At 47.5% G+C, this 26,421-nt stretch overlaps 9 protein-coding genes and 1 non-coding gene across 10 annotated transcripts; 4 read left to right on the top strand and 6 right to left on the bottom strand. All coding sequences in view use genetic code 12, as the record gives it.

Moving 5' to 3' along the window:
* Window positions 1–46: 46 nt before the first annotated feature.
* Window positions 47–7,704, bottom strand: FMP27 (Fmp27p; the record flags this gene model as incomplete). The annotated part of the gene is made up of 2 exons (XM_025482578.1): window positions 47–102; window positions 126–7,704. 2 exons carry the CDS (start codon window positions 7,702–7,704, stop codon window positions 47–49), a joined length of 7,635 nt encoding a protein of 2,544 aa, XP_025337196.1.
* A 1,047-nt stretch (window positions 7,705–8,751) lies between these two features.
* RPL32 (60S ribosomal protein eL32) lies at window positions 8,752–9,795 on the top strand (the record flags this gene model as incomplete). The annotated part of the gene is made up of 2 exons (XM_025482577.1): window positions 8,752–8,764; window positions 9,413–9,795. The coding sequence occupies 2 exons, from the start codon at window positions 8,752–8,754 to the stop codon at window positions 9,793–9,795; spliced, it is 396 nt and encodes a 131-aa protein (XP_025337195.1).
* Window positions 9,796–9,906: 111 nt separating this feature from the next.
* PTK2 (protein kinase) lies at window positions 9,907–12,172 on the bottom strand (the record flags this gene model as incomplete). Its single annotated transcript, XM_025482576.1, has 2 exons — window positions 9,907–10,050; window positions 10,073–12,172. The coding sequence occupies 2 exons, from the start codon at window positions 12,170–12,172 to the stop codon at window positions 9,907–9,909; spliced, it is 2,244 nt and encodes a 747-aa protein (XP_025337194.1).
* A 1,254-nt stretch (window positions 12,173–13,426) lies between these two features.
* SUR7 (Sur7p) lies at window positions 13,427–14,251 on the bottom strand (the record flags this gene model as incomplete). Its single annotated transcript, XM_025482575.1, has 1 exon — window positions 13,427–14,251. The coding sequence occupies one exon, from the start codon at window positions 14,249–14,251 to the stop codon at window positions 13,427–13,429; it is 825 nt and encodes a 274-aa protein (XP_025337193.1).
* Window positions 14,252–15,830: 1,579 nt separating this feature from the next.
* On the bottom strand, window positions 15,831–17,504 carry ATG15 (triglyceride lipase; the record flags this gene model as incomplete). The annotated part of the gene is made up of 1 exon (XM_025482574.1): window positions 15,831–17,504. One exon carries the CDS (start codon window positions 17,502–17,504, stop codon window positions 15,831–15,833), a length of 1,674 nt encoding a protein of 557 aa, XP_025337192.1.
* Window positions 17,505–18,121: 617 nt separating this feature from the next.
* Window positions 18,122–19,009, bottom strand: CXQ87_004123 (putative pyridoxal kinase; the record flags this gene model as incomplete). Its single annotated transcript, XM_025482573.1, has 1 exon — window positions 18,122–19,009. The coding sequence occupies one exon, from the start codon at window positions 19,007–19,009 to the stop codon at window positions 18,122–18,124; it is 888 nt and encodes a 295-aa protein (XP_025337191.1).
* A 256-nt stretch (window positions 19,010–19,265) lies between these two features.
* Window positions 19,266–22,478, top strand: SEC12 (Sec12p; the record flags this gene model as incomplete). The annotated part of the gene is made up of 1 exon (XM_025482572.1): window positions 19,266–22,478. One exon carries the CDS (start codon window positions 19,266–19,268, stop codon window positions 22,476–22,478), a length of 3,213 nt encoding a protein of 1,070 aa, XP_025337190.1.
* Window positions 22,479–22,640: 162 nt separating this feature from the next.
* On the top strand, window positions 22,641–23,840 carry RAD18 (E3 ubiquitin-protein ligase; the record flags this gene model as incomplete). The annotated part of the gene is made up of 1 exon (XM_025482571.1): window positions 22,641–23,840. One exon carries the CDS (start codon window positions 22,641–22,643, stop codon window positions 23,838–23,840), a length of 1,200 nt encoding a protein of 399 aa, XP_025337189.1.
* Window positions 23,841–24,224: 384 nt separating this feature from the next.
* CXQ87_004120 (uncharacterized protein) lies at window positions 24,225–25,886 on the top strand (the record flags this gene model as incomplete). Its single annotated transcript, XM_025482570.1, has 1 exon — window positions 24,225–25,886. The coding sequence occupies one exon, from the start codon at window positions 24,225–24,227 to the stop codon at window positions 25,884–25,886; it is 1,662 nt and encodes a 553-aa protein (XP_025337188.1).
* An 89-nt stretch (window positions 25,887–25,975) lies between these two features.
* CXQ87_004119 lies at window positions 25,976–26,048 on the bottom strand. Its single transcript has one exon. It is a non-coding gene; the product is annotated as a tRNA-Ala (tRNA).
* Window positions 26,049–26,421: the final 373 nt, after the last annotated feature.

Here is a 26,421-nt window from a genome sequence, read left to right as displayed (position 1 = left end):
TTAATGACCTGATGTGTGCCCTTGGGCAGTGTCTTTGACGGTGTCTTTAGCCGTGCCGACCACTTCTTCGTAGCGATCCTTCTTTTTGTTGCGACGGCTGCTCTTCAACATGTTCTTGAGGAGACGCCCACTGTGTGAAAGAAGCGACTTTGTCAACATCTTCTTCATCATATCCACGACGTCAAGCATGGAGAGAAGCTCCTTCTCAACGTGGAAACCAGGAAGCTCAAGCTGGAAATCTGTGACATTCAAAACCCGCTTGAAGCCAGACTTGAGTTTCAACGAGATCATCACCTCGAAAGGACGGAAGTTCATGTTGGTAACACTGAAGTATTTCTTCGACCTTTCAATCATTTTGGCGACATCCTCCTCAAAATCACCTTCATCTCCACTGGAGAAGGAAGAATCCTTCAACGAGCTCTTCTTCTTGACAGATTTCGAGCGTGCATCGAAATTCTTCAGATCTCGGTTGGAGATAGCGGTTGTACTTGTCAATGAAGCTTGATCAGATAAATCGTCCTCTTCTTCTTCTTCTTCTTCTTCCTCTTCTTCGCCCAGCTTAAGCTTCTCCTTCTGTCTCTTCTTCTTCTTGGAATCATCATCACCGTCGGGCTTGTCCTGCTCATCAATCTCCTTCATGTCGTTGTTCATCTTGATGAGAGTACTATTTTCGATCTCGTTCTCCTGATCCGTTTGGAAGATGAATCGCATCAATTGCCGTCCAGTAACTTCATCAAAGCGAATCTTCAAGGGTCTAGAGTTGATCTCAAAGTTCTCAATGATCTTGATTCCTCCAACTGGTTTTTGCATCGACCAGTCAACGACAATGAGGTTCTCGTCGTCAGGTGGATACACCGACTCGACAAACCTCTTGTATGGAGCGCCCTTCACCAAGTTGTTGCCCTGAATGTCTCTGATCTGGATTCTGTTATCGTTCGAACCATCTTCCATCAAAACTCTCTTGCAAGTGCCGCCTTCAACTCTCAAGTCAAGAATTGGCTTTCTGTCGTCTTGCAACATGTGCAAAGTGACTTCATCCGTTCCAATGATCCAGTCTGCGACGGTCAGTTTGGAAGAATCGGCAAATGCATCACGCATGAAGAGTGCTTCGACTGTAAATAGAATCTCAAAGTTGGTATCGTCAATCTCAGAATTAATGAAAAGGAAGGAATTGAGCTCCTCGTTATTGAGATACTCGTGCCTGTAACCGTATCCTCTCAGCAAAACATTGAGCGTCATCATATAAGTGTGAAGACTGGTCAAACGGTTATGCATGGCTCTGTAATCCTCGAACTCAGTCTGGAAATTGAGTTTCAGTAGTTTGTCCTTAATTTCATTCATAAGCGGGTCGGAGTAGTGAATCAAATTGAGTGCTGTAGCGTAAAGTGCAAGGTATTGTTTGGAGGTGGAAGTGATACTGACCTTCGGTATATCAACTCTAAGCTTGTTCTTCGCTGACGACGACAGATCACTGAGTGTTTCATTTCGAGAAGCAATTTCATTATTGTCATCTTGATGCTCCAAATCGCTCGCCAGTGCATTGACCTGATCGTAAGTCAACATCACAGACATACGCTCAATTGGCATCAAAGTTGGTTCAACGAATGAGCTGTCTCTGCAAGTCTCAATACCAAGCCATGGTGGCCAGTTAGCCTTGCTTCCCCATGGTTTCAAATCAAGGATAGGATGGCCATGTTTAACGGTCTTCTTTTCAAGGATGGTAACACTGGCGTCGTGAAGCATGGCACCATATCTCTTTTCAGGCACAGTGGTATTGATGACCAAAGGATTGTCGCTCTTTGGAAGAACCGAGACAATCTTCAGCTCCAATAAAGGCGCTGAGATAATTGAAACAGTATCAATGACTTGCTCGGTGTGTAATTGAATCTGAACCCCAATCACTTCGATCTTGTAGTCCTCAGCAATTCTCTCGTCACCAGTAACTTCTCTCAAAATAGCATCGAAATTGTCAAGACGTTCTTGCGAACTGCCCATCTTCATCGAGGTATGACTGAGCTTTCTTCCTCTTGCATTGTCCTCATAAACTGACGAGGATGCCACAGAAAAGCGGTCAGACTGAGAGTCTTGTTTGTTGATCAAGCCTTCGAGCATACTGACAAACTCGTAAGATAAGAACTTTCTGGACTTGGAGTTGATCTGAGCAAAAAGCAAGTACTTGGTGAACACATCACGAACTTTCACATTCCACTTGAACAACATCGATGTGACCACGAAACGGTTATGGAAATGCTCCTTTCGGTTGAAGGCACTTTGCTGACTAGCTCTTCTTTCATTCTTCTTCCTTTCGTTAGCAAAGCCTCTCATGAAGACCTTCAAAGCACTGATACGTCTCTCAATGTCCGGGCTTGTTTCTTTCTCGTGAAGCTCCTCCAAATCGGTGAGTCGTCTCTTTGCAACATTAATCTGAGCACTATGGATATCGTTAGTGTTCAACTTACAATCGTGACTCTCTTCCGCCGAGTCCTTATTTCCACCAGTCATATCAGTGGTATCCCTGATGTAAGAAAATCTCTCTGAGTAAGCCATCGGCAAGACCTCCACCAAGCTGAATTTCTCATTCTTGTTGGACTTGAATGCCTCATGGAAGTCTCTTGGATCAAACCACTGTTTGTTGTTGTCGAAAATCTTCATCTTGCAACCCTTCTTACCCAAGTCCTCCGAGTGGTAGGTGTCTCTGAAGATTTTAGCACGAACCAGGCGCATATCAATTTCGGAAAGACTGACTTCACCTAGTTTCATGATCATCTTAAGAGTTTTGATTTCCTTACCAGAAGGTTTATGCAATGAGATACGCTCCTCCTTCTGTTGATGCAAATCGACGACAAAGTCCTTGACTCTGGCTCTCAAACCAAAGCACTCAATGAAGTCATCATCCTTTTTGAAATACTCCTCTCTGTAGATGTGACTGATGAAAAGGTTTCGGATCTGGAACAAGAACTTATTTGTGAAAAGATGTTGTGAGAATTTAGGACTTGCCTTCTTCTCTCCGAACACAATGCCTCTTCTGATTGGAAGCATCATATTACCCTGGAACATCTTCCACCACTTAAAGAATATATTGAACGCTCCAGGACTCAAATGAATAGTATTGTAACTGTCCTCAGTGTGAGCAGCTAAAGACATCGTCATGTGAAGTCTGGAACTCCTGAATCCCTTGTAGGTATCATGGTCTTCGGAGCAGAATTCTGGATTATAAGGAATGATGTCGTAGTGAGGAATACAGTCGTTTGTGACACCCCCTTCAGGTTTGTTTCTCTGTAAAAGGAATCCAACGATGTATCTGATACCACCACTTAACTCAATTGCCATCTTCTCCTCAATGTTGATGTCAGGGTTGGTGGCATTTTCAGCAGTAGAATGAGGAGGGGTTCTGAGCAAATAGTAGGCATGAATCGTGTTTGTCATCCTATGGTAATCAGGGAGGAAAACAGAGTCTGAACTGTCTCTAGTCCAAGCCATAAGTGGAGCGGCAAGGTAGTTAGGAATATACCAAGATACCCTCTGAGCCAGGATATCAAAGAACTTGAGTGAATTGTCTTCGTGATTAATTCTCCAATTGACTTGGTCCTGAAACGAGAGGATGAAACCAGCGGCTTCAGGGAAAAGGTCATATGGATCTCTTCCACCTTTGAAGGCCACTTCAACCTGAGTCGAACCTTCTGCTCTGATGGAAAACCTACCATGAAGAAGCATACGCAACTTGTCCCAGAAACCGAGTTTGTTCGATGGATCAACCGGTGGTTTAGAGAAGGAATCGAAATTAAGCATGACCTGCTGAATACCGAATTGATAGGCTTGCCCCCAAACGAAACGACATGGCGCATTTGAGTCAAACTGAACATCCATATCGGTAAAGATCTTCACAGAAGTGAGCGACTTGTTGATGGTAAGATGGTCATACTTGTGGAGTTCGTCATTGGAGTCTTCTGAAGGGCCTCTAAGCTGGACTTCCATCTGTCTCAAATGTTCCTTCTCAAGACAAAGAGCTTCACCAATCACCAAGTGGCCCTTCATCATAAGGGCTCGTCCTCTGCCTTGAGAATCTTTGGCTCTAGGTAAGTGAAGCAATGGCAAAGGATAGTCTCTTAAGTGAATTCTCAATTCGTTGACACACATGTCGATGTAAGTTGGAAGCATAAGATTGTAAGTCGTGTCAAGGGGCACTCCCTGTCCAACATCATGAATATACTGAGGAAGCTCGTCCAAAGAGAATTGGGTAGAGCTAATGAGAATGTCGAGGTCTGCCATGATGATCTTTAATAATGGAGGTGCAATGTTGTAGGAAACAATTTTGTGGTTTTCACTGTCAGCAAGCTCGAGTTCGTTACCGATATTGTACTTGCCATGATCCTTCAACTCCTTTGCCACAGTTTCCTTGTACATGTTTACCTTTCTAATCCACAGATCCGAGAGTGTTATACGCATCTGTTGAAGGCGAACGTCAAATTCATCCTCGTCAATGCCTGTTTGCTTCACTTCCTCCTCAAAAGCTGAAAGCATGTCCATACGCTTCCTTTGCTCCACAAGGCCCAATTGGAATTGGTATCCAAGTTCGGTTTCGAATGGATCATCCTCCATCATGTAACTAACATTGGTTGCATTGAATCTGATGTTGGGTACCTTAAGTGGAGGCGACTCGTTTGGATAGATGATGGTTGTTTTCTCAGAAGCCTTGAGACATTTGACGAGGTGCTTGATGATCTTGAGGAAGATGGAGATATTGTCGAAAAGCTTGTATGCCACAAACCCATCAGGCTGGAAAAAGCGAAGATGAGATGCGGATATCGCAATCTTTTCTGCCTCATTGGGATCGTTCAACTTGATATCGACAGAATCGACACAACCAAGTCTGCACCACATGTTCTTGAATCTAGGTGAATCCGCAAGAAGTCTCACGAAAAAGAGATTGATGTTTGTCACCTTGTTTCTCGAGACGACATTCATATCGAATGCTTGAAGACGAAGCTTGAACTCGTCAGAAAGATTAGCAATGTAGTTGATCTTCTTGAGGTTCAACAGAACAGTCACCTTCTTGGATCCTTCAGAAACACTTTGACGTCTCTCGTACCTCTCAAACTTCTCCAAATCCTTGTTGATTTGAGATCTTACATTCTTGACCGGAATAACAATAGTTTGCAAGATCAAATGAATCAGACCAAGAACTGTGAACACCTTGGTCCTGTCAATAGTACCGCCAATCTCTCCGATGTTGTTGTCGAGCACCAATTCATTGACTTCATCACGGTTAATTGCAGACAACGATGTCTCAATATTGTCAAGAGTAAGCAATGGGGTGTCCTTGGTCTTCCTCCTCTTAGCAAAAAGCTGGAAGTTTTTGAGGCCAGCCAGAACCTTCCAGTACATCAAGTTCAGATCTTCGAATGCTAGAGTTTCCAGTGAGTCTGAGTTGTTCTCATCTGTATAAGCATGAGCTTCAGCATCTTGATCGTTGATTATGTTGATGGAATGATGTTCGATCTTGAGCTCTATGAGCTGGTCAGAGTCACACATGAGAGCCTCTGATTTCTTTGAAAGCTCAGCAATCAACTCCGGTGGTAGAAGTGGAGATGTAGAACCAAGCACAGCCTTGAGGCCCTTAAGTTCGACATCTGCGGAAACAAACCATGATGGAAGATTTTTGTAGAGCTTGTCAATGGAAGACTGTTTGTGACTGTGGTGATGATGAGACAGCAGAGAAGGTTTTGATGGTTCAGCTCCAAAATCTTCTAAAAGACGCTTGTTGAAGAACTGGTTCACTGAACCATTCTCGAGGTTCTCAAACGAGATCTTTGTCATTCTGGAAACAATTTCGTTGATACCGTTGAGAACGTCAGGTTTGGCTAAATTGATGAACGCGTTTTCTGCCAATGCAGACACCTTCCAACGAAGGTTCTTGAGAACATGGAACAGGAGCTCGGCGTTATTGCAGCCAATAACCTCTTCGCTGAGTCGAGGGTTTTCGTCACCTTCAGGAACATCGATCTTCTGTGAATATTTGAGACATGGATGGAGCACATGACATTTAGCGTCGTAATCATTATTAGGAGTCGTGAGCAAATGGAAGTACATCAAAGAATAGGAAATGTCAATTAGTTTCACTTCCTCTCCGTCCAAACGAACGACATATTGTGGTTGTTCGATTGCACACTTGACACCGATTTGCGGGTAGTATTCGTTTAGTAAGCTCACAGCTTTATCGAGTAATGTTGTTGGTGGAGCCTGGTGAGCCTTGTATAGACCATCGAACTTGTGAGCGACGGGTGTTTCTGGAGACTCTGTAGTGGATTTATTGTCATCATCAGTTTCGTTCTCTGACTTGGATTGTTTTCGGGAGTGAGAGGGTTCATGCTGCTTCTTCTTCAACTTCCTGAGAATCATCACCTTCTTGGCCAAGACACGGTTGTATGAAAGTAATGAAATTTGGCTCACACTGAGATCCACAATTGGGTTACTGACGGATGAATAGAATTCCATTGAGCAGTCCTTGAAACCTAACCCTCTGGCCAAGTGGTCAAGGAAATTCGTCTTGAGGGTGCAACTGAGATTGGGTATGTTGAGGAATTCGTCGATTTCCGAGTGCCAGAGGTCTGCGGATTTGTCGTACTTGCGTGTTACGAAGAACAGCTGAAGCAAAACCACAGAGGCTGTGAGATGCAATGGTCGATCGCTTTTGTTGTTGAACAAGGCCATGAAGCCAGCAGCATTGTCTGTGAGAAGCGTGGCCTGGACAGCAACAGACTTGACGGAAACGGAGAATGATGTGGGTGGATCAACATGGGAGAAGTACTCGTCTAAGTCACAGGTGGAGGAAGTTGGAATGCAAGGAATACCCAAAACACGGGAATTGCAGATATTGAGGGAAACCTCCTTGACCAAGCCGGAGATTTTCTGGTATGTTCTGGAAAGCTTGTCCACAAGCTCTTGTAGCTGGGCCTCCTTTGGTTCTGACTGCTGCTTCGGAGGGGGTGGATGTGGACTTTCGGTGACCTCCTGGAAAAGGTGTCTCAAGATTTGGAAAGCACCAATTTCTGAGTTGTCCAAGTAGAATTGCATCACGGAGTTGCTCAAGATACCACTGGATGTGTCAACAATGGTCTTGCTGGTGATGTTAAAGGTGCCAATGGACAATGGAGGCACCAAGGAAGATGCTGATGTTGGCGAGGAGAAGATGCTGTGGCCCGAGACCTCCAAGATCAACCGGAGAAAGTCTTTTCTATTAGGGGCCTTCTTCCTCCTCAAGACGAATAGAAGGGAATCCAAGTCCACGGTATCCTTGGAGAGCACCAATTGGGACAGTTTCAATTCGATAGCAACCGAAGGAAGGTGCCATAGGAGGAAACGGAAGAGCCATCTGAAGTATCTCGGGAGGATGGAAATGGGGTCCGGACTGCTTTCGGACGAGCTGGTTGACCCCTTAGGCTTGCTCTTTCTAGGGCTGCTACTCGGGAGGATTTCAGCCCGTAGATCTGAAACAATGATCCTTTTGGAGTTTCCCCAGAGCCTGAAACGCACGGTATTCGCCGAGAGGTCGACTTTCCTCGTCTTGAGCCGTATGTGGTTGAAGGATATACCATTATTGATGGAGATGTAGCCCAACCAGCCTCCAAAGAGGTAGTAGACCACAAGCCAGAAAGCAACCCAAGAAGCTACTGCCGCAGTGGCCCAGTAGAGAATCGGGTGCATCAGCTGGAAAAATTGGATTTCGGCCAGCGTGTTGAAAATGGTGAAAAGTAGCTTCGCTGATAAGAAGTTGGTATTGAGGCTTTGCTTTTAGAGTTGGTATGCTGGGAGTGTGCAGAGAGTCAGTGTTTACCATCCAGCAAATTGGGACTCCGAGACAGCCACCTATGGCAGACACAATTAGGGAAAGAGGGGTTTCGAAAAAGAGTCAATGGATCTCGGCTTGGCCGCTAGTCAAATTAGTTTTTTTTCTACCGGCCATGTGTGGCTATTTATACCGGGGTATGGCTGGAGAGATGTCTTCTCGCTAAATGTGTTCGTGCATATTTGAGCGGCTTGCGCAGAAACCGGGGTGGATAGTGAGACTAAGGACCCGATATGGCAAAGAGGTGTATTGATGTGGAGGGGAATGTGAGCTTCGTCAATTAGGATTTGAAAATCTGGCAAGTTGGGCGGGTTTAGGGTGGCTTAGTAGGGAATTTGATTGAATTGGAGAGTTTAGGTTACAGAAGTGGAAGCGCTAATTTGGTCCAAGGAGCATCCCAAAAGGCTTGACTGAGGTGGGGTGAGTGATTGTCAGGACAAGGGTCTCGAGATGCAAGGAGGATCGATCTCGGTAACACATGCAGCTGGTTTGGAGAGATTTGTAGAGAGATTATTCTTTTAGGTACAAGGGGTCAAGGGGAGGTTTAGTGTAGAGTGGAATTTAGAGAAGCAATCAAATGAGACATCGAGGTTATGCGGAGAGTCCGGCGTTTTGTGTGTACTAGTGGTTGCGGTCACCGGTTTTGTGGAATAGTTGATGAAATGCCTACTTAATTACAAGGGTTGCTAATAATTGGGAGATGAAGTGGGTGGAGACTCATGAAGGGATGTTCTGTAATGCTTCGGGTCAATTGATCTTCCTGAAGTCACCTGGAAAAAACAGAAGTATTTTTGAGGTCACTTGAATGAGTCTTTTCAACCCGAATTCTCATTTGTACTGAGGGTAATACTGGCTCTTGTTCCGGTGCTTTAATTGGTCCAGCAACCTAGTGTAGAGGCACCAGTATGGACATTTGGGGTACCAACTGATTTGCGATCTGCACCAACCTTTCCCTACTTCATCCTTGACATTTGTAATTTCTGAAAAAACGACTCAAGGTTTCTTTGTAAGTTAAGCTTTTGGTTGCATCATCACACTTGCCTACCTACTATATTTCGCAGCCATAGTAGATGTACTGACACACCACTTCAAAGTAAAATCGAGCATTTGTCAAACTGATATCCTGTCAAATACGAGCTCTCCAATCAAACTCAAAGATACTACTTCACACCACTACTTCTCCATCACCTAATCCATTTGGCACCGCTCATGCCCACCTTGACTGCCTTGGTTGATCACGTGTCACAACCTAGGGCTCAGACCTAGCCACCGCGCCATACTAAGGACCTTTTCTTCCTGCACACATGGCACTCTCTCTACTGTGCGTCCCCAGTGCAGCGCTCGCTGGATGCCCAGGGAAAAATTTTAAACCTACCGTCTTAGGATTCCTTTTCTACAGCTACTGACAACACTTCAAAAGTATGTTGAATGAACAAAGGGCACACACGATATCAGCAAACAAAGCAGAATTTATCTCCATCAGTTTCCAATCCTGAAAAGCTCCCACCGCTCCATATCCGTCTAGCCCCAAATGATCCCCCAAGTGAAAAATATACTAACCGCCAGTGTCCTCTGTCAAGATTGTTAAGAAGTACACCAAGAAGTTCAAGAGACATCACTCTGACAGATATGACAGAGTTGCCGAGAACTGGAGAAAGCAGAAGGGTATTGACTCTTGTGTCAGAAGAAGATTCAGAGGCACCATCCGTCAGCCAAACATCGGTTACGGTTCCAACAAGAAGACCAAGTTCTTGAACCCACAAGGTTACAAGGTCTACCTCGTCAGAAACACCGGTGACTTGGACGCTTTGTTGATGCACACCAAGACTCACGCTGCTGAGATCGCCCACAATGTCTCTTCTAAGAACAGAGTTGAGATTGTTACCAAGGCCAAGTCTTTGGGTGTCAAGGTCACCAACCCTAAGGGTAGAGTTGCTTTGGAGGCCTAAATAGTTCTGTATAATCCGGGTTGACGTAACGAATACAATAATCATTGATTCGATCAGTAGTTTCTACTCGGGCATGCCCAACCGTCGTTAGATCACATTACTATTAACTGTTTATCGCTTGGCTTTGGCGGCACTGATATCAAGATGGTGGTGCTTTTTGATCTTGTATCCCAACTCGCAGCACCCTTGGTTATCGAGCTTCAAGTCATCACTGTCATGAAGCACCTTATCTCTGAAGAAGTTCGCCTTCTCATTCTCCTCTCCCGTCGTTTGTGACGCTGTAGGCTTCATTTTTTTCAGCTGCCTTGGGCTTGGCCTCACCATTGAGTTGAAGCTGATCAAACTGGTCAAGACTGTCTTGGAACCCGTCTTCGGCACCCTTTTCGCCCTTTCCATTCAGCGGCTTGTCATCCGCAGTACCTTCGGTTTCTTGCACCGCTGGTAATGGTGCATTGGCGTCATCATTCTCGTGTACTGCTGGCAATGGAGACTTGACGTCCTCATGCTCTGCCTCGGCTACCCGCGGCAAGGTATTCTTATCGTTACCGCCGATATCACACATTGATTTCAATTTGCTGTTTGATCCAGCAGACGAGACGGTGTGAAGCGACGTCTCGCTGCTTCCTCTATTTTTCAAGACCCTATCATCTTTGTTTGCATTGTGCAACAGTGAGCTGGACTTGATGGAAGCGGTATCGTCATTCTGCTGCAAGCCTGCCATATCCAACATACTTCTAATTGGTGTGTGCATTCCAACACTCTCTTCATCATTCTGGCCGTATGACGTGTTCTTTCTAGAAGTTGTAGCGGATGGGGCGTGGACAGATGAGTTTGATGACGATGGAGCGCCTGTGCCGTTGATGAATGGATTCACGAATTGATCTGGGTGCTCGTAAATGCACATCTCAAGACCAGAAAACCAAGGATCATTAAGCAATAAATCGAGGTCGTATCTTGTCTCAACCTTAGGGTCACAAAGCTTCCAAGCAGCTCTGGCGGCACCATTGTGTTCGAACTTAGCAGCCCATTTAAATTCACTGCCTGGGCCTCTTGCATATTCTGTATTGTTCTTGAACAGTGGGTGGTCGGAGCAGAATCTGTCTCTATTGAACTTGTAATCCCTGAACTGGTTGTCCAGAAGACTAGACTGCTGGAACGGCACACCAGCGTAGACCATGCAGAATAGAAGCATTCCAAGTCCCCAAGCGTCCATCTTGAACGGATCATAAGCGAGAGAGCTCTTTTCCGAGGAGCTAGCGTCCTTGAGCTTCATGACCTCTGGAGGAGAGTATGGCGGAGATCCCACGTACGCGGTGGATTTTTTAATCGGCGAGTCAAAGTTCATGGGCTCTTCATGGCCCCAGTCACTGACACCAAAATCACAGAGCTTGGCGACGCCGTGACAGTCCAACAAAACGTTCTCGGGCTTCAAGTCCCTGTGAACAATGTCCTTGTCGTGCAAGAATTTTAGACCAAATGCAACTTGTTTGAATAGACAGTATCTCTCGGACATCAGCGAGCGCTTCCAGCCGGGCTTGACGATCTGGTTGAAGAGATCGCCTCCTTGACACAATTCCATGATGATACCCCAGCCACGAGTCATGCTTCCCTGGGATTGTAGACGCAAGATAGCCACGGTATTGACGACATGCCTCAGCTCGGCAATGTGGCGGGAGATGATATACTCCTTTGCAGCCCTCTTATAAAACTCCTCGTCCGTCTCCTTGGGGAACATGGTGAGTTTCTTAAGCGCATAGACCTTCTTCTTGTTGCCTGCGAGCTGGACGGTTCGAACGTCAGCAGAGCCGCCGTCGCCGAGTTTGTGGACATCGGTCTCGAACTCAAAGTCGTCAAGGAAATTTATGTGGTTTTCGTGCAATTCCTCGGGCAAGTAGTCGTTCGGGTTTGCTACCGGATTGGCAGGCACCCTCAAGCCGCTTTCGGGCCCGCCCTTCAAGTAAAACAGCGCCGAATGAGGTACCTGGTCCAGCGGGTTTTTGATCATGCCGTAAGGGTTGTACTTGATTTTCTCATGGTGGTTCCCGGGGCCCGGGTGCTGGCCATTGAAGGAGTTCTTCTTGCTGATCCCCAACTTGGGCAGCGGAGCATGGGCAAACGTCTCTGCTCTTCTAATTGGGCGGTTCTGTGGCTGCTCTTGTTTTAGTAGTCTTTCCCGCTGGGCGTTCAGATCCAGGCGTCTCAACAGGATCGCCGATGGGGTTCTGGAGACCTTGGAGGAGTCTGAGGAAGTCTTGTCCGACGGCTCAGGCAGGCCTTTCTTCTTGTCGTGATGGAACAAGCGAGAGATGCCGTGGTGGCCGTGATCCGCCTTCTTTTCTCTATGGAATAGGCTCTTCAAGTTGTGTTTTTCTGTCATGTAGCGATGTAACCTAGGAATAGAAGAGTAGAGCTTAATTGCGAATGGGTGTAGTACAGGACCTGAGGGGCACCTTAGTCCAGGAAACCCACGCCGGCGCTTGGCAAATAGACTTTAAGGGATTTTATCAGTTTTGTTGGGGTATTTGAGAGGATCAAGGAACCTTGGTTTGGGAGCTTGGCCTTGTGCTACATTCTTCAGTATAAGTGTATGGAGTGTTGAACGCAACAGTTCAGGTGGGGCAGGTGCTACAGAATAGGGGACGAGGGGCACAATAAAGAAAGGCCACGGAGTTGTTTTCGGGATCTATCAGTTTGATAAATCGCCAACCAGTATTTGTGTTTTTTTGTTTCATTGTTCGGAAAAACTCAAGCCGGCCACATGGGCTGATTGATGGAGCGTTTCGCAACCGTGTGGATGGATTCAGGCGAAACCCAAAACGGAGCTGGCGGCGCCAACCTAAAATACCAGGAACAATAAAAAAAAAAGGTTGAGTTTGCCTACGGAAAAACCAAAGCCTCTTTCCTTCTTTTCGTTTCTTCTCGTCATTGTTTGGACAAATTGCTTTGAACTTGAGCCTCCTTGATAGGGCCCCAGCGTCGTGGCTGCGGAGGAATATTGCGTAACCTTCGGTGCGTCGGCCTGCCAAAGCCCATTTAAGGGGTTTTTTGAGAGACGATTTTTCAAAGGACGGAAATTCCTTCATTTCCATTGATTCTTGTTTACGAGGCAACTGGGGCTCTCTTGTAGTCGGAAAGCTTTGTCGCAGCCAAGCAAGGAAGAATAAAATAAGACCCTCTGCTTCAGTCACTGGGTCACCTCAACAGACTTAGTAGGTACTATTTTCCAATTCCTAGTGTAGGCCCTTAAAAGAGAAGCCCGATGTGGGGCCGCCATTGTAAGGCAGACAAGGCGCTTCCATGACCATTGAAGGGTGTTCCAGAATCACCCTTCTTGTATGGCCTGATGTGCAAATTGGGTTACATACTATTGGCTGCAAACGGCTGTTCACAGGTGGATCAGCCTTGCTAGCAACCAAACCACGGCTTAACGTAATATTACCCATTTGGGATAATGAGTCCCGTAGGGGGCTTACAAAAAACAAATCTTCGATTACTTGTATATTACACTAAACGGTATCAAAATCAACAAATCACATATTTAGCAGCCGGGCGGCTCGAATGTGACTAACAAGAGTCACCCGACCGATGAAGGAGCAGGGTATGCGAAGCGCCCTACACGGGCACTGCCAAATTAGACACTCTCTTCGTCGGAGGGCTTTTGGTTTCTCTTGATTCTGAAGAAACGAATACCACCGCTGCCGGTGTTGGCATCCTTCTCCACAGGAACGGATCTGGTGAAGGACGAGTCGTCAGCAAGCTCGCCGTCCTCGTGAGGCTGCTGCTGCTGGTAGTAGCCATCAGAGCCACGCACGTTTGCAATGTGCTTCTTGTAAGAAGCAGCAATGTTGTTGGCGCAGGTAATGAACCAGATGATGGCCAAACAAGCAACGGCAGTCCACATAATGGCAAAACCCTGGACACCCAATTTAGCAGAGTAACCCTCGTCTTTGAAAGCGTTTCTAGCCAAGACGGTCACGGAAGTCTGGAATGCGGCGAAACCGGCAATGAAGAAGAGGGCAAAAGTGACCAAGATGATGACAATTCTCTCAACGAAGTCGAAGCAGAAGCCAGCGACATCAACCAAGAAAGCGAGACCAGTGAAAACAAAACCAATAATGAAAAAGGCGAAGCTGAATCTCGACAAGTAGTAGTAGGTGGAGTCATCCTTAATGAAGTCCTGTGGGACACCCAGCTCAGTGCCGAAGTTTCTGTTTGGCGAGAGTGGGTAAGCAGGACCAAGGTGACATCTGCTGAGGTCGTTAGCGTCACAGACACCCCAGAAGAACCACTTGGACTGGTCGTAAGCACCCAGGATGCTGGAGGTGTCAACGCTAATCCAGTCAAACTTCTTGAATGGGAAGTGGTTCACGGCACCGCCCAAAACGATGAAAACCAACAAGAGGGTAGTACCGGCCAACAAGAAAAGGTTGGTGAAAGTACCGAGAACTCTGAGCATTTTGGAATATTAGTGGAAAGAAGGAAAAGTCTTCTGTTTTTGTTGGTTGCTCTTCAACGAAGGAAAAACAATGCCTGAAATAAGTGTAGGTGGGTGGGTGGGGATAAAGGCCGAGTAGCTTGGTTGCAAGTCAATTGACGGACCTTCTGTTGGGCACACTTGGCGGGTTATCTGAAAAGAAGAAAAAGTAGTTTCCCTGAAAAAGCAAAAGTGCGGGAGATGTGAGAAAGTATTTAAGGCCCGGCAAAGGAAGCAGTATGGGAATGACTTGACAAGCGTTGTCCTGCAGCGTGCGCAGCCCCAGCAGTCCCCCAACCCTGTGCCCAGTGCGGATCCTGCGCTTATTTCTTCGCAATGCATTTATTGCTAAAGGTGACCGCAAGGCTCAGCCAGATCCGGGTGGTCTGGAGGGGATAATTTTACCTGAAAATTGAAACGGCAGTTCCACTAAGTATAGCGATTGATATTCATGAAGCGTTGCATGGCCTGCGGTGGCCGACACCCGGTAGCAAGGAAGGTGAGATTCTGCAGGAAGAATGTTTGGCAATTGACCCAATGCGGCGGTTATTTCTCTCAATGCGTCAAAACATCTGACGCCGGATGAGGCAGGTCACCGATTTTTTGTATGTATCTTGTGCTCGTGCCCCGAGGCTTCTGCGCGCCCGCCTGGGGCTGTTGGAAGCCTTGCTCTGGTTTTCTGTGTAATCATGCCGAGCGTCATTTGCAACTTTTTGGGCAAGTCATTGGCCTGCCGCAACGTCCCGTATTCTTGTTGAAACGTCACAGACGTGCCTTCACGGACAAAGGTCAGTTGCTTGCAGCCGTTCACTGCGGAGTGGTTGGGTATAATCGGGGGGCCAAGACAACCTTCGTCAACCGGCTTGTCCACGAGGGAGGGGCGGCCCGCATTTCCCATTTTCTAGATCGCTTGCTAGATCCAGATGGTTTCGGTTTTAACGCCGCCGTTGCCTGTCTCTTTCATTGCACTTCCTTTATTTGGGCATTGCCCGTTACGTCACTGCGCGAAGCTTCCTCGCATTCTGCTTGCGTTTTTTCGCAACCATTTCCTTCTTTACGCTCGATCAGCGCTATGCTTGCGCATCAAGAACCGCCTCGTCAATGACATGTCTTTAAGCTTTGGCCGTGGTCCAGCCGTGCAACGTTTTTGTAGAAAAAATGAAGTTTCCCCTCCTTGGTCTACAGCCGGAAGGGTGTAGGTGGGCATCACCACCAGTCATGTGCGGTGGGAATGCGCAGCCTCAAGCAAGCCTCCGGAACTGCTGCCGGGTCTAATTGCTGATGGTCCGGCTGTGTTTGATACCCAAGGTGAAATTTAGGCTTGGCTGCTCGTCTGTTACAAACCATTTTTTAACTCTGCTTGCTTTGTGGTTTCAAAACGTCTTTCACCAACACCATCATCAAAGGCCTCCCTGTTGTTGTTATCTTGACCTTCCTGTAGCTCTGCAGCTGCTCATTCCACCGAAGGCAAGCACGGCTCAACTTTCCGCACCTCGGCACGACCTCGTCACTACTGAAATTGCAGAACGCAATATGAGAATAACCAACACTTTTGGCTAGTCTAATCCTCATCACCTTCCCACTTCTTGCACCAGCCGTACCACGTCCGCTCAAGACACTTCTTGGGCTTTTCGCTTTCGGTAGGTGTGCTAGTAGCTGTAGGCGTCGAGCTCTGTGTGGAGCTTGACTTTGGTGGTTTGGGTTTGAGCGGATGAGGAAGTCTAGGTTCATCCGGCTCGTTGTCGTCTTTACTGATGTATCGCCAGTTGAAGCAGTCTCGGCACGGCGGCTGATCCACGCACGTAGCCGTCTTGTTGTACTTGAGGATGATTTCGTCAATGACGGTGTGAATACGGTGGTTCAACAAATTGACATGCCAGCCTAGGTCGCCAACCACATCGTAGACACAAAGCTTACCCGTGTGGCATGCGGTTTCCATTGCATACCCTGCCACAGAGCATGACGAGGAGGCGCCGTTGCAAACGCCCATAAAGATAGGATCAGCAGTATTGCCAAAATGCCAGATGTGCTCCATGTGCTTAGGAATTCCTGGGGGTTGGGGAAGATGAAGACGTTTGGTGGCTAACATCTCGCCAGGTGCTTCAAAGGCCACAACAGGAAGACCATATGTTCTACCGAGAAGCGAAGCCACAGCTCCACCTAACGAATGCCCAGTAACCCAAATGTCGTGGCCCTCAGGAGGGTACAACTTGGTCACGTTACGGTACAAATCCAATGCTGCCTGGTAGTACCTGTCCTGGCGTAGAAGCTCTTTCTCAAGACAGTCCTGGTTGCAAGTGTATGTCTTTTCGTAGCAGTCACACACCGTAGTCCACATGTACCCCACTCTGGCACAGCAGCACGAGAACAAAAGATTGTCGTTGGTCTTGTCGTTACCCGAAGTTTCGTCCGAGCCTCCTCCCGGGAGACCAGCTCCGGATGTGCCCTTTATGCCAATAACCACAGTCTTAGAGTCATTGCTGACAAAGACATGCCCTCTGAGTCCATCCTCAAGCCAGCCAAAGTTAATGTCTGGGTTCTCCTCGTCCACGTCCCACGGATCGCCGACGTCTATCCAGTCCAGCTTATCCTTCTCGTCGTCACTCAAAGGTAATCTCACGTAAGCGTTCGAAGAGATAAGGGCAAGCGCCACGACCGAGTCCTTGTCTTCGACATCTGGAAGCAAAACGTCTTGCTCTGGCTCCCACTCAAGCCCAATTCGGTTAAGCTTCTGTGGGTTGCCCTTGACCTCCATGGCGTATTGGAGATAGGAATCTAGAAAATGCGGTGTGTGACGCTCCTTGAGTCTCTTGAGCCGAGCTGGTTTCTCTGCTGTCTTGATCTGGAGTTCTGCTGTCCACGGGTCTCTCTCTTTAAAGAGCTTGGATGGTTCCTCCGATGCTAGCACGGAATCAGCGTTGTTTGGGTCAACCGGTTTCTCCGGCGTATGTTGGACTTTCCACTGGCGATTTTCCAACACTTCAGGCGTCACGTCCAAACGACGGTGGATCTTATTATATTTACCCGCTCCGTGGTGAAACACATGCTTGAGACGGAACTGAGACGATCTCTCAGGTTCAAGAATCGCCCCCACGGAAGGCTGTGGCTCAGGAACTGTATCAAAAAGCCTGTAAAGGTATATGAGGAGGGCTCCAGCAATAAGAATGTGGATGACTCCTTTGAATATTCTAAATTTTGTATTGCTTCGCTGTAGGGGTTGCTTTTCGCTGAACATGCTGAGATAAGTGTAGTTGGAGTTCTTATCGGAGTGCACGCAACTACCGTGTATGACAGCCACTGTACACCGTGCCCAACAAAGTGTAAATCCCGGAATTTTAAAATTCGAATTTGGTGGACCTTCAATTTCTTTCTTTTTTCGTGGAGTTTAAAGTTACTATATTCGGTCGCAGGAAGGTCCAGAAGGCTCATGTGGTGGCCTTGACAGTGCATCAAAATGGCTGCGAAATAATTTCCATACCCCAAGCTCTGGATTATAAGGTGGTAGGTCAAGAAAGTTTCGATTTGACGCTATTCCATTTTCCTGAATTGGCTTCTTACGATATTCAGTTCTGTGACTGTATTGTCCTCTGTTGACCGACGTTATTATAGATAGGCTCATGAAGTGCATTCTACCATAGGACATACATGAAGTGCATTCTACCATAGGACATACATGAAATGCAATCCAGATTCTGTAAACCGACAATTGCCAAGAAGCTTGTGTACCACTCTGTCTAATTCCCATTTACTACTTCATTTAGGAATCTAAAATGTTATATCTGTCGATTTCAGAATGCCACTGGCACGTCGACAAGTCTATGTACTTTTAAACGTCTAAACTGTCCTTGAACATCACTCAAACGACATTTCAAAGACGTGCCGCAGAGCGACAAGAGCAATATCCTTCACGGCCGTGGGCACCTTTCCTGTCTTTTGCTCCTCAACCCGGTAACTGATGTCAAGGATTTTGCTCATTTTGGCGACCACAGTACGTAAAACGGTCAGTGAAAGAACACCCTGATTCTTGTTGACTTCGTGAGTAAGAAGAGCCGCAAACACATCGCCACAGCCGTTGAAGGAGCACTCAATTCTGCGAATGTCAACAGAGAATATCTCCACTGTGTCGTCCTTCTGGGCCAATGCAAATGAAGCCATTTTGTCGTCCAACGTGATGGACGAAAGCACCACATACGGAACCTTATAGATTCTGTTGAACTCTCTCAATGCCTTCTCAACAGAATCCCGATTGTCTATCTTTATACCCGTGAGAAGCTCCAACTCAAACTGGTTTGGGGTCATCAAACTGACCAAGCCTTTCTTCAAAAATGCCTCATGGATAGGCACCACCTCTTCTGGAACATAAAGACGGCCATTATCGCCCAAAACGGGATCCACCATAATCATCATCTCTGGATTGGCCTTCTTGAGCTGCTCTATATGATCGTATACCACCTTCAACATGCCTGCACTGGGGCAGTATCCGACCAAAGCAGCCTTATATGGATTTTTTATGTCCTCAATTCGCCTAAGACCCTTGAATAATTCATCAATGGTGTTGGGATCAGACTTCCGTCCGGCAAACGTACCGTATCCTGGGTGGTTCAGGAAATCAGTGGTATTTATAGCATCCACGTCCCATCCTAGATACTGCAAAGGAAAAACCACGCTTCTGTTGCCAACAAACCCATGGGCCACGTGCAGCGACACTGATAGAAGCAGTTTTGTCTCTAAGGTCTCCATGAGTAGTTGGTCCAATGCTCACCGCTGGATTAGTAGGTCTGCACGTGATACCAATACAAAAGTGGCCCAGAACCCCTTCCAATTTCCCAGAGACTCTTTCTGCTTCAAAATAAAATAAAAATTATTTTCCCCAATTTCGGAAGGCGTTGGAACTTGTAGTAGGATGCCTTGTTTCGGGGTGTACGGGTGCGGGTCCAAGTCTGCAACGTCGCTCTCTACATCACCAAACCAAAACCCAAAACACTCGCTAAACTCAATGTCCGCCAAAAAAGCAGCCGTATTGAATACTGGCTACCCGATATTCGGCATCAAGTTTATTGATAATAAGACCGTTTTGGCCGTGGGCGGCGGTGGAGAAGGCAATAATGGCGTTCCTAATAAGATCACAGCAGTCAAATGCAGTTTGAAGGTGAAAGACCAGAACAGAAGATTACAAAAATACCGTGAGATCACGTTGCCGCCAAATGAGGATTCACCTATGTGTGTTGACGCTGCAAGGACCATTGGCGACGACGGTAACAAGAATAACATCTTCGTTGGATGCAACCAGTCTACGGCGTTGATCAAAAACATGAACGTGAACAACAACTTGAGAAAGTATGGGTTCAGCGACGAGGAGCACTTACGATTCTTGGACGCTGTGCAATATGAAAACGCTGTGCTGGCAGAGTCGGTGGGCGAATACCCAAAGATCATCAGCATGTCTCCAGAGAGTGAAATTGGTGCTTTCATGACATCCCACTTACCGTCTGAAGTGTCGATCTTTAGACCTGACAGTTTGGAATTGGTGGCAAAAATACGTGCTTCCACCGAGGGAGAGGTCAAAGACTTTCAGGTTAGCCAGGATAACGGTAAGTCGTTGTGTCTTGTGACCTCATCCACCATTGAGGTGATCAGCACAGCCACTGGTAGACCGGAGTCCACGTCTGCTCAGGCCGACAAGAAGTCTATCAAGGTTTTGGCCAAGTACAATCTCTCGAAGATGCGCTTCATTTCAGATACCAATATTGTTGTGACAGGCGCCCTGAAGAACGGTAAAGGCACTGGCATCTTACGTTACGACATTGTTAACCACAAAGTCGTCCAGGAGTCTCTTGTGACAAAGAAAAACGTATTGGTGGTCGCCATGGACGTGTCTGTTCCCCAAAACCTCATTGCCTTGGCTGGCAACGATATTTGCGTCACTTTCCTTCGATTGTCTGACTTAAAGGTGATCTCCACCGTACCAAAATTGCATCAGTTTGCGCTTACCAGTTTGAGCTTCTCGCCTAGCGGCACGAAGTTAGCCTCCGGAAGTGCTTCCCAAACCTTGAACGTCATGCCCATCCCTCCTAATTTTGCCAAGGGATCCTCTTTTGTGTGGTCGTTCTTCAAACTCTTAATGTTCTTCTTTGTCATCGCTGCTGGAATCTTCCTTCAGCAAGCCCTTCAGGCGGGTCAGCTTGACCAATACATCCAGTTGCTCGAGCAGCATATTGGCCCCATTGACCATTACGTGGATCTCTCCAAGAAACATGGAGGACAGGTCTACGACAAAGCCCAGGTATACGGTAAGGTGGCCCTCGAGTTGTCTCAAAAGTACGGCAGCGAATACTACGACAAGGCCCAGGTGTATGGTAAAATTGGATACGAGGTGCTTAAGGACAAGTCGGCTTACGGTCTTGACTTGATCAAGGAAAAACTCAACCGTGACAAGCTTGATGATGGTGATGATACCAAACAATTTTTCACCATGACCGACTGGGAAGACAAGCCCGAGAATTTGGTGCAAACTGAGACTACCTCTACCGCAGCACAGCCAAATGATACCCTTAATGACATTGTCTCAGAAGTTACCAAGGCTGTCGACCACCTCACGAACGCCGAAGGCGAAATCGACACTGACTCTATTATAAGTGAAGCTGTGACACTTGAGATTAGTACCTTAGACACTGCTGTGCCTGACGAGGAACCACTGTCCATCGAAACTATAGACCCTGAGGCTCAAGAGACTGAGTCAACTGAAGACCAAGCGGTCGAGACTGACGTGACCTCGCAAGATGAGCCTGTCGAGTCGGAATCCAGTGTCAATGAGCCCTCTTTAGAAACCCCACCTGTTGAAGAATCCGAGCAGCAGCCAGAGTCTGTTGCTGAAGAGCCAGAGTCTGTTGCTGAAGAGCCAGAGTCTTTCGCTGGCACCGTTTTGGAAGACGTCGGTGAGGTTCCGGAACCTACCAACATTCCCGTCGAGGGTGAAGTCGAGGATGTTCCAACGGAGGAGGCCGCTTTTGAGAATGCGGAGCCTGAAGTTGTCGTAGAGGAAGAGATAACCCCTGAGACTGTTTCAACTGGTGTGCCTGAAGTATCTTTGAACAATGTTGAAGAAGCTGAGAATGTCGAAGCTGAACAGCCAGAGATATCTCTTGATGCACCAGAGGTAGCTGAAGCAGAAATCCCGGAACCAACTGAGGAGTCTCTCGAGCAGGAAACCGAGATCTCAAGCAGCGAGAGTTCTGTTGCATCTGAGCCTGTGGAGGACCCTGTTGAGGAGGTCGCAGAAGAGAGTGTCTCCGTCGAGGAGGTCGAGTCTCCTGAAATTGTTGAGCCAGCAGTGGAGGAAGTGAACAGCTCGACCCCTGATGTTCCCGTCGAGGAGCCAATTGAGCAGCCTAGTGAGCAAGAAGTCATTAAGGAGGTTGAAGACTCTGCGACAGTGGAGGTTGAGGATTCTGAAGTCTCTCTGGAGCTCCCAACGGAAACTAGCTCTACCGCCTCTGACGTTGCACCCGAAAGCGAATCAACCATCGAGACTGAGCAGGTCGCTGAACCTTCCTCGGAGCCCACTAATGAGACTCTGGATGTTACCACTGCTGAATCAGTCAGTGAAACCTCCAATGAGCCTAGTGAGGGACCAGCTATCGAGCAAGAAAGTGAAGTGTCCACTGAGCCTATTGCTGAGTCCATTGAAGAACCTGTAGCTCAGTCCGTCGAGGAACCAGTTGTTCTGTCCGTCGAGGAGCCAGTTGCTTCATCAAACGTTGAGCCCGTGGAACCTTCTGCATCTTCTATCATCGAGGAGCCCGTTGTTTCATCAAACATTGAACCCGTGGAGCCTGCTGGCTCATCTATCATCGATTCAGAATCCGAGCCTATTGTGGAGTCTCCTGCTCCAGCTGAGGAGTCTGTTCAGGCGTCATCCGAGCCAGTCAAATCCTCCGCTGAGTCGAAGGTGTCTGAGAAATCGGAGTCATCTGTTTCAGAAAGCATTCAGACAGAAACTTCTTCAGCTAAAGAAGCTGCCTCTACCGCCTCCTCGTCTGAAGATGCTCCATCCATCGAATCCTACCAGTCTGCCTCTCAGAGTGCAGAGGAGGAACCCCAGTCTGTGTCCACAACAACCGAGCTCCTTAGTGAAGCCATGTCCCAGCTTTCCTCCGAAGTCAGCTCCCTCAAGTCATCCGCTACTGCCGCCGCCCACGACGAGCTTTAAAAACAAGCATTTTAATTAGAACGGTGAGGGTGCGTTTTGCACCCAACTTATCTCCTGCACTGGATCCACCGATATGAGTTACTACGATGGCACCGCGATACGCGATGTGAAAAACCACCAGTGCTCCACTAAGCAAATACCCTTATAAATAGATCGCTCCTTATGAGCAACAAGCATTCCGACCCGTCCGACTGGGAGGCGTCAAAACTACCGCGTCTCAGCCAGTTGGACTCTCTCCAGCGTTGCTTGATCTGCAAAGATCTCCTAAAAGCTCCAGTGATCACATCGTGCAACCACACTTTCTGCTCCCAGTGCATCAGACAGCATCTTATGGCCGAGAACCTGTGTCCATTATGTAAAACAGAGCAGTTTGAAAGTAATTTAAAGCGGAATATCCTTCTTGAGGAGATAGTATTGTGTTTCGAGAGACTACGACCAGAGCTCTTGGATCAGCTCAAGGCAGATGAACCGACTGAACCGGCTCCGGTCAGATCTACAGAATCGACATCCGAACCCGAGGTTATAGAAGTGTCGGACGAAGATTCCAGGCCTGACAAGATCCCTGCTGACCATGTCCAGTGTCCTGTCTGTGGCCAAAGCATGACTGCCGAATTCCTCCAGAGAAGCCATATTGACGATTGTCTAAGTGGAAAGAAGGCTAAGGTACCTCCTGCTCCACGACCTGCTAAACGCCCTAAAGGCATTTCGTCGTTTTTCCAGCCCAGAAAGCGTCAGGATGTCAACCACTCGTCCTTCTACTTTTCCCAGCCAGAGAAGCACCGGCACGAGATCAAGAAGATTCCCAAAATCGACTTTGCTTCCCTTGCCACGCCGAAAATCAAGGAAAAGTTGGCCCAGCTCAAACTTCCCACTACAGGTACAAGGGCGCAACTCGAGCTCAGGTACAACCACTACTACGTTTTGCACAATTCCAATTCTGATAGCTCACATCCTGTGAGTGATTTAACGCTACGGCAAAAACTCCTACAGTGGGAAAAATCGCATGCTGCGTTTCTGGCGGCAGCGGCTCCTGGAGGTCTTTTTGGCGGCTCCTTGAGCCACAAGACTGTCAGTGATAAGGATTTTCCTGTGGGCCTTTGGTTGAACACTTACAAAAAAGAGTTTAGACGGTTGATCCGTGCAGCACGACGGACACGGAAAAAGAAGAACGGAGACGATTCAAGTGACAATGGGCCTGAATCTGGAGGCACGGCTGACACTGAGGCTGCAAACGGAGAAACTGAGAAGGAGGAGAAAAACGGGCAAATCAATGAAACGACAAATGCTCACGAAGGCGAAGAAGATTCACCAGAGTTATCCTTTGATCTCTCCACAAGTTCGCTTTTTGTGACACCGAAGTAGCCGCCTCGGCTAAAATCCCTCGGAGTCCGGACTTCACTCAATCATCCATGGTTGCGATCTGCCACCTTAGCTATGACAGCCGGCCACATTATCTTATTTATTGGAAAGCCGTCAACATATGTTATCAGCTCCAAAAGCAGCCCGTTCCCACTTCCCACTTAACGGTTTGCAGCCATCGCACCTCATTGGGATAATTCATCCGCGATCACCGGAGCCTCACACCACCCAGTTGTTCCATCATCTCTCATCGTGAGACACACCTTTGTTTTGCATACACTCTTCCAGTGCCCCTCCACCCCTCCATTCCAGGTCGTCACCCCTCCTTACGTACCTTTTTGATCCGGGCCAATTTTAGAAAGTGTGACCTGAACTCCCTCTTGCTCCATGAGAGACGAATCGTTGTACTTGACCACCCACGAAACCGCTCTAGCGGTGGTGGCCACGGCAATGAAAAAAGCGAGACTATCGCTAGATACGCTCATAGTGAATCTGTTCATGGGAGGAATGCTCTTTACTTCGGGCGGTATGCTCCACGGCATGATCACCTCCAAGTGCCCTGAAACCTTCAGCACCAACCCAGGCTACATTATGTTGCTCCAGGGACTCGTGTACCCGATCGGCCTTTTCTACGTGGTGATAATGGGTGTGGACTTGTTCAACCTGAACATCTTGTTCTTTCTGGTTGGCGTTGCCCGCCGTGCCGTCAGCGTGCTCGATCTACTAATATCGTGGTTCGTCAGCTGGTGGTTCAACTTGGTGGGCAACATCTTTGTTTGCTACATCGTCTGCCATTATTCCAAAGTCACGTCCACCGACCTCATGATTGAAGGTTCACGCTTGATCTTGGACGAGAAGGCCGAGCTTGCTTTCCATCAGACACTAATACGGGGTATGGCGGGTAACTTCTTCGTCTGTCTAGCCATCTATCTCCAGCTCATGGCCAAACCATTGCATGTCAAGTTTCTCATGATGCTCCTACCTGTGTTCACTTTCGTGTCTATGGGCTTTTCCCACTCCGTTGCGGATATGTACATGGTGATCATTGGCTTGATCAATCACGACCACATATCTGTGGGCACTGTCGCATGGAAGGTGCTTCTACCTGCGTCTCTTGGCAATATTATTGGCGGATCGTTCTTTGGCCTCGTCGTTCCATGGTATCTTCACTTGTTTGTGGTGGAGAGAGACCAGCGCAGACTCCACTTGCCTCTGTTCGAGTTGAGAGACGAGCAACCCGAATTGAACCAGGACTCCAGAGTGGTTCGTGTTGATCCAAAGGATGAAGAGGAGGCTGAGGAAGAAAACGAATTTGAAGAAGAGAAAAAGGAAGCCCGCGAGGAGAAGGGCGACCTGGACTCCCTCGATAGCTCTAGACTCGGCACCGAGCTGCATGTTCCCGTCAATGGTTTGTACAGACCGTCTACAGGAAGATCTGTACGGTCAGGAAGGTCGTTACGCAAGAAGAGATCATACAGATCACCTAACAACGTTTTCCCAGTCTATGGTATGGAGAACCCACGTGAACGTGAACAATCCATTGCTTCAGGAAGACAAAGCGCCGACGACTTCTTCGATGCTGCTGGAGAGGAGGATGAAGGTGCAGCGTATCTTGGTGACCAGATTAGAAGAACGCTATCTCGTCAACCTACTAGGCGGTCTAAAGAACGCGATCTTGAAGCTCAAGGGCTGCATCCATCGCAGGACAGCCGACAATCTGTGTCTACAATCAACATACCGAGACAGCTACGGAGCTTCTCTTTTGCCAGCCATCGAAAGGCTAGCCGACACGAGCTTGATGAGCTCAATTCGAGGTTCAATAGAGCGGGTATCACAGAAAGAGCAGCCAACGCTGCGAACGAAGCGGCTGGTACTTCTGACTTTGTTGGTCGTGACCGTGCTCAGCCCATGAAAATGACCCGCTCCCAATCGACACTAGGCCCCACGTCAGTGGTGGACGAGGAACGTTCCAGTACACCTACATCGATTGCAACAGTGCAGCCCTACGACCCAACGAACGGTCGAAGGCGACCTGACGAAAGTCGTTAGCATCAATAGCATAATTTATTTTCGTTCATGAACAACTGAGTAGACAACAGAAAAACTTCAGAGGAATTTGGGTGCAAAATAAAAAAAATTGGACGAGACAGGATTCGAACCAGTGACCTTCTGCTTGCAAGGCAGACGCGCTACCAACTACGCCACACGCCCCAATTTGGAAGCTTTGTAATGCCGCCAATATATATCGTGTAATAAAAAAGGTACTTCCAGGCACTGAAATGTTGAATTTCAAATGCCTCACTCATTTAGTTTTCAAAATTTGCTACCTGTGGATTCATTTTCCCTGAAAAGCTCTCCTGAGCGAGAAAATTTAAAAAAACCCTATATCTCAACAATAAACCGAAGAACTCTAACAACAATTTATATGTGTTTTTAAAATAGAAACTTTACTCTGATACACTTTCCATCTCCCTAAGTCAATCTGGTAGTGAGATAAATTGGAAACCGTTTCTCGATTCTTGATACTCCTGCATGTCCACACCACATAGGGCCCTAAGATGAGCATCGCTGAATTTTTAGATCT

This window comes from Candidozyma duobushaemuli (assembly GCF_002926085.2).
Source record: "Candidozyma duobushaemuli strain B09383 chromosome Unknown D_B09383, whole genome shotgun sequence".
Classification (NCBI taxonomy): Eukaryota; Fungi; Ascomycota; class Pichiomycetes; order Serinales; family Metschnikowiaceae; genus Candidozyma; species Candidozyma duobushaemuli.
This window is presented reverse-complemented; position numbering and strand designations above follow the sequence as displayed.